General features: G+C 45.3%; 1 protein-coding gene across 4 annotated transcripts; it reads right to left on the bottom strand.

Annotated features, from left to right (window-relative positions):
- Window positions 1-114: 114 nt before the first annotated feature.
- On the bottom strand, window positions 115-6609 carry CYCS (cytochrome c, somatic). 4 transcript variants are annotated; one of them, XM_080610511.1, is made up of 5 exons: window positions 6340-6486; window positions 5077-5253; window positions 4832-4915; window positions 646-735; window positions 115-480 (listed from the first exon to the last, which is right to left on the bottom strand). In XM_080610511.1, the coding sequence occupies exons 2-4, from the start codon at window positions 5243-5245 to the stop codon at window positions 692-694; spliced, it is 297 nt and encodes a 98-aa protein (XP_080466637.1). In that variant the 5' UTR covers window positions 5246-5253; window positions 6340-6486; the 3' UTR covers window positions 115-480; window positions 646-691. The 4 variants fall into 4 exon arrangements, with proteins under 4 accessions (XP_080466637.1, XP_080466636.1, XP_080466634.1 ...); XM_080610510.1 differs by lacking the exons at window positions 115-480; window positions 646-735; window positions 6340-6486 and adding an exon at window positions 6497-6609 and having other exon boundaries at window positions 3617-4915; XM_080610508.1 differs by lacking the exons at window positions 115-480; window positions 646-735 and having other exon boundaries at window positions 3617-4915.
- Window positions 6610-6840: the final 231 nt, after the last annotated feature.

The following is a 6840-nucleotide window of genomic DNA, read 5'->3' on the forward strand; positions in this document are numbered from 1 at the left end:
AGGGGAAGATGCCTCTGGAGAGTGGGTTATTCTCAAAGGAACAAGGCAAGGGCTCACGCTGCCTGAGCAAGCTGCAGTGAACAGCATTAATGAGATGTAAAACCAGCAGAGTAATGACTTCTCCACTGCCAGGTTTATTTTTATCCAAGACTGTTTAAAATTAAATGCATAAACAACCTGGAAAGAATACACCTTCTCCCCTGCTCCAAGGTACATGTTTTGAACACTATGCTACAGTTAGCTCCTCCTTTGCTCATTTTCCTTCTGAGTCTCCTTTTGCAAAATGACAGCTCCGACAGAGGTATAGAGAATCTTCTTCTCAGCACACACATTCAGTTTGGTGGTTAATGCAGCCTTCTGGAAATATGAGGATGTGGATCTGTACCTTGTCACAGAGCCAAACATGTCATCCACATCTCTCACCTTCTGTGACACTTCTAACCTGAAACCAATTATTCAGAAGGTGTCCATCACTATTTCCTGCATTTCATAAGAAAAGAAAGATCATGGGAAAAAACATGTAAGTATTGAATCACATGGAGATGGTGACAACCACCTGATAGCCATTGTAGCACTGAAAAGGAGCAGGACTTCACATCCTTCCCCAGGGTTAACAATTACTACTGCTAGCTCTGGGCTGCTCACCTCCCAGAATAACCAGGTTTTCAGGATGTCACTGAAATGATTCAACTCATCCGATATATGGTAACACAGAGACTTCTGTCGGCTTTGGCCCTGAAAGAGTTTTTAGGTTGTGTTTTAGACAGAGGCAAAAGATGAAGCTTACTTCAGAGGTAAATGTGTGCACTTCAATGACCTTTGATATAGAGAGACTGGAGTATCTAGTAGTTCTTAACTATTTAACTACAGCTGTTTGATTTCTATTCTCCCCCATAAGAGGAACATAATGTATCACATCTGGTTTGGATCACTAATAATGTATTTATAGAAAAAAAAAAAAAAAAAAAAAAAGTGTTACATAATCCCAACAAAATTAGATCTATTAAAATGCACACATCTTTACCTGAAGTGATTATCTAAAACTGCACAGATGGCTACAAGTGGAACTTTCCCAAATTAAACTGTTTGTAGCATGATTACACTTGAATCATTAGACTCTGAATCAAAAAAGAGCTTCTGTATCACTAAATTTCAATGGGATGCAATTACTTCCATCCTTTTAAAAATACCCTGCCTATTTCATTTTGGTTTTGAGAAGTCATGCTGTGAAACTGTACTTTTGAATTTTACTTTTCCAGTCATTATCAACTGATCAGATCTCCTTCTATGACAGGGCGACCCACTTAGTTGACAAGGGAAAGGCTGTGGATGTTGTCTGCCTAGACTTCAGTAAAGCCTTTTAACACCATTTCCCACAGCATTCCCCTGTTCTGGAGAAACTGGTTGTTCATGGCTTGGACAGGTATATGCTTCACTGGGTAAAAAACTGGCTGGCTGGCTGAACCCAAAGAGTGCTGGTGAATGGAGTTAAATCCCATTAGTGGCTTGTCACAAGTGGTGTTCCCCAAGGCTCAGTACTGGGGCATGTTCTCTTTTATATCTTCATCAATGATCTGGATGAAGGGATTGAGTGCACACTCAGTAAATTTGTGAATGACACCAAGTTGGCTGGGAGTGTTGATCAGCTGAAGGATAGGGAGGCTCTGCAGAGGGATCTATACAGGCTGCACTGATGGGCAAACAAGACAAAGTGTTGGGTCTTGCACTTGGGCCACACCAACCCCATGCAACGCTACAGGCTTGGGGAGAAGTGGCTGGAAAGCTGCCCGGTGGAGTGATAGGACAAGAGGTAATGGCCTCAAGCTGCACCAGGCGAGGTTTACTCGGTATTAGGGAAAAATTTCACAGAGAGGGTCATCAAGCATTGAAACAAGCTGCTCAGGGAAGTGGTGGAGTTGCTATCACTGGAGGTATTTAAGACATGCAGATGTGGTGCACTTGGCAGTGCTGGTTAACAGTTTAACTTGACCTGAAAGGTCTTTTCCAGCCTAAATGATGTTATTGACATCTTTATGCATTTGCATAACTACATGTGAAAATATTGCAAGATCAGTTTTAAAGGCATGCCCCATCAGATCTGTGAACTAGTAGCGAAGAACCAATTTTTACGGGATGGTGCAATGTTTGGCAATGGCATGTTGATTCCCTAATTTGGAACTACCGAAATGCCGAGAGTCTAGACTGGTATTGCTACTGGGAAGAAAAACACTAAAGGGCTTCTTCATAAAACAAAAGCAAACCTTCACTTCTCCTTCTCTATAAAACTAGAAAGAACTAAAGGTTGATTCCACAACCAATCTGGACACCTCCCTCCCACCCTCCAAAAAGCTCACCCAGGCACTTGTATTATCTAAACAAGTAATAATCTAACCTTTCATTTCAATATACTTTGCTGACCCACTAGTAGAATATACTATAGTGTTTGTCCTGTGGTAAATGGCTGCTAGCTAGCTACTACAAAAAAATCTTTTAAGCTGTTGCTGTCTAGGGCTGTAATTGTAGTAAGATGAAATTTTGAAGGTCAGAAGGGTCTCTTCCCTGAAACACAAAGAAAGATGCATCCCCAGGATAGAATTTTAAAGTTCTATTTTCTCCATCCTCAGTGGTACGTATCAGCTGCACTAGTCTTTGCACTGAGGTCTCAGAGGTAGATAGAGCAAGCCAAGCTGAACTGTATCCTCTGCTTACTTTGGGCAAAGAGCCACTCTGCTTTCTCCTGAAGTTTTTCTGCTGATGGATACCTTCCTGTTTGTAAATTGTTGCCTGTACAAAATTAAATGCCACCTTACTGCAAAATCCTCTTCTCTACAGCCTGTTTCTTCTCCAGCTCAACTAGGTAAGAAAAGCAGCTTGGATATTACAAAGTCCTTTTTCATCTCATAAAGGTGCTGACAGAGCGGAAAGTGCCACAACTCTCTCCCTGCAATCCACCACAATCATTTCAGAGGACTGCAGAGCAAGGCAAGGTTACATTCTGTACCTACAACTGCTCCACCAGGAGCCTGGCACAGTGAAAACTAAGTTCTGCAGAGCCATAAAGGTCTTATGCCACTTTTGAAAACTGGAACAGTAGTATACTACTACAATTTGAAGTTTAACAAGCTTTAGTAGAGTTGCTGGTTAATACTAAGTCTGCAAGAAACTCTGCCTGTGTATTTAGTTAGAAAAATAAAATCACAACACACATGGTTAGCAACCATTGAGACTTGTTTGCAACCTTAATTCTTTTCACTCATTTATTCTGCTTAACAGCCCTTTGCACCTCAGCCATTAAGCACAACGTTCTAACTTGTTATGACTCAAACTCAGGCAATCATACAGCACAGCTACAACTTTCAGGCTACTTTTGAGTTTTCTCCCTGTTGCACTCAGGGAAACACAGCAAAAGTGCTGTTAAAAGAGAAAACCAGTGAAAGAGCTCAGCTTTGTTCATTCTGGTGCAAAATACTTTCTAACTTTGCCACATGCATAAGTACTTCTCACACCAACTCTATACTTCATGCTGAGCTTCTGCTTATCTTGTTTCCTAGTGATGGAAAGCTGGATGCCCAAACTTCTGTCTACATTCCCCACTTTTCACTGAATTTCAGACATATTCAGCAAACAACTTTTATTTTTTTACTTTTACAGTACTGATTGCTCCGAGTTATGTCTTACTGTTGGTACACAGTAAATACATTTACCTGAACAATTCACTTAGTATGAAAAAAATGCAGTTAAAACATTAAAATACCACTTTACACTGTGCAAAACAGAACCTTCCAAAAGTAATGACATTGGCTACAGCCAGGCATGAAGAAAGACTTTCCCTTCAGTCTACCAGCACATTTTTCTTGCACCCCTTCATATGAAATTGCCTGTAACAGCAGGTTTTAAGTAAACACTTGTGCTGGATTAAGAAGATTTAATTACACTCATCTTGGTCTTTAGCACCAAGGATGCTTTCTTGTTCTACTCATTCCACTAAGAATGGCTGTTTTGGAAGATTTACTGAACAAAGGGGTTTCAGTCACATTTCAAAACTGCAGATGTTTCTGAAGGGGAGTTGTACTCTACTGGTGTATGCAGCTGTCAGCCTGGATAAATTAGGCAACATGCTTCCCCTAGATAAAAGAAAAGTGGCTGGGCACAATTGCCATTTCACAAATAGTACTTAAGTCAGATGAAATGCATTCTTAGTGCAAGCTTTAGACAGATTAATATATACCACAACACTTAGCACTGATTAAGTTTAGAAAAATATTATCTTGGGGTTGTTTATTTGGGTTTTTTTTTAAAGTTTTTGTTGCTTTGCTCAGTTTGTTGGTTTTTTTGGGTTTTTTTTTTAATCTTTAAAGTAATGTAACAGAAGATGTATGGTGGAAGATGCCAAAAACCACCCTGAAAGAGCTGGGCTTGTCAAAGCTATTATGCTGTTGACAATTATTCATTTGATTATTTATATACTTCTTTTAAACAATGAAGAGGCAAGAAATGTTTGTTTATTTTTTCTTTTAAATTCTATGATCACAAATGACTGAACATTATCATAATTTAAATAAACCCAATTACATAGTTTCCATTACGTTAATGGCTGCCAAACAAGAGTGTATTTCAGTGACCCAAAATGAGCAATGTTGTCTGATGGGCGAGACAGATTTTGAGGTTAGACACAGTATATGTAAAAATAGAAAGTTTAAAAACCAAACTCATCACAGACACTTCCATAACCATCTTCCTTGTGAAATAAATAAGGCAGCAGATAACTGTTACTTTGTGGCACTTTTGAGGTATGCTATTAAGTCTGCTCTCTCAGACTTCTTCTTAATACCGGCAAAAATCATCTTTGTTCCTGGGATGTACTTCTTTGGATTTTCCAAATACTCCATCAGAGTATCCTCACCCCAGGTGATACCTAGAGAGAAGAAAAAAAAAAGATAGTTAATGATCTTAAAATAACAAACATTTATGTTCTTGTCCTCCATGTTATTTCACTTTTCATCAGGCTTCAGAAAGTATCACCAAGAACTGAACATTTTTGTCCCCAGTGATTCAGAAGAGCAGCTCTAACTTTACCTTTATTTTTGTTAGCATCCGTGTAAGAGAAGCCCTCAGCTTGTCCAGTCTTGCGTCCAAATATGCCATTCAGGTTGGGTCCAGTCTTATGCTTGCCTCCCTTTTCAACTGTATGGCACTGGGAACATTTCTGGACAAAGATCTTCTTGCCCTTCTCAATATCTCCCATTTTCAGCACTAGACCAAGAACACACACGGAGGTCAGTGTCGCAATTTCAAGGTCACTTACTCAACAGGAACTTTAAAAGCATCCTAATAGTTTATAAGATGATATGTATGGCCCATCAGCCTAGTAATTCTCCAGCACACTTTCTATCCACAAGCTTTAGCTCCTAGGCTTGAAGATTAGCATTGATTCATTAGACTATGTAAAAAGCACCGAGGTGATAAACATGCTTTAAGAGCAGGAAAAGCTTTCCCCCGGCCAAAATAACTGCCCCACGGCATTTAAACAGCATGGAGATAATTGCTGAAGTGTAAGTTAAACACGACTTCCACATGCAGCCTGTGTATCTATAACAGGGAAGTTTCCCAGTCATAAATAACCTTGGATAAAGGGTCAGGGCCCTTTACACGTTTCTCCTGTTGAAAAAGCGCACCGGCATCCCTGCTCGGAAGGGGCCGGGGGCAGGCACAAAGCCGCCAGGCTCCCCTCGCCTCGGGCCCGCATGCCCTCGAGTACCCGCCACCGGTGCCGCTATCTGCACGCGGTGCGACGACAGCTCCCAAGGGCACCTCCACCTCCCGCCCGACTCTACCTCGCAGAGCCTGACCTTGAGACGGGAAGTCAGGTCCCGGCCCCGGGGCACCTCCAGGCGAGTGGCGCGACCCTGGCACGGGATCAGGGCGGCGGCTGCCGCCTCACCCCACAAGGGCGCGCTGGGCGGGCGGCGCCGCACCACCCCCAGCCGGCAGAGCCCAGGCAGGCCGGGTTCCCTCCGCACTCCTCCAGCGTCCCGGCCGTAGGCGTGCGCAGCGCGGCCATTGGGCCTCGCGGTGACCTTCCGCCGCGCCCCGTACGCCTCCTTAGGCCGCGGCCCTAGGCTCCCTCGCCTCGGCCAACGCAGGCGGGTATCGCGCCCTGAGCACAGACGAAAGCACCACCCGCCCCGTCCCTCAGCCCTCCCGCCCGGCTGCCCCACCGCCCCGCCCCCACATAACGGTTCCGTTGGCCCGCGGCACCAGGCATAAGCCCATATCCGGATCCAGAGCGAGTCGAGCCCGGCGCCGACCGGGCCCTGTCCCGCCAGCTAGTGCCCGCACCTGCCTGACCGGCCTCCCCGCTGACGCTGCGCCCACGGCGGTGACCACAACCTTGGTAACTCCGGTACCGTCCGGCGTCTGAGCCCAAGGACGCACCGTACCCCGCCCTATGTAACCCGGTGTTGCCGCAACCAAGCTAAGCCGGAACTCCACCCACCCCTCCCGGCGTGACAACCAATCGAGTGCCGGCCTGTAGACCTCTGATTGGTTACGGCGTCCGTCCGCTACAGCCTACGTCACGGCGCTGCTCGCTAGCGGGGTAGGTTGCGACCGGCGAACTCCCTACGGCATGGCGTCAGACGTAACGCTGGTACGCAAAAGGACGATGGGGCGGGCGGGTGCGAGGCTGGCTCTGGACGCATGCGCAAAGCGGTGGGCGAGCCAACGGCCGCGCGGCGCCGCGGAACGATTGCGGCTCTAGCGCGCGGTTCGCACGGCCGCGTGGCGGCGCCGGGGGCGGGGCCTAGGCCGTGACGTAACCGGTTGCCCCCGCCCCATTCC

Source organism: Psittacula echo (assembly GCF_963264785.1).
Source record: "Psittacula echo genome assembly, chromosome: 2".
NCBI classification, from domain to species: Eukaryota; Metazoa; Chordata; class Aves; order Psittaciformes; family Psittacidae; genus Psittacula; species Psittacula echo.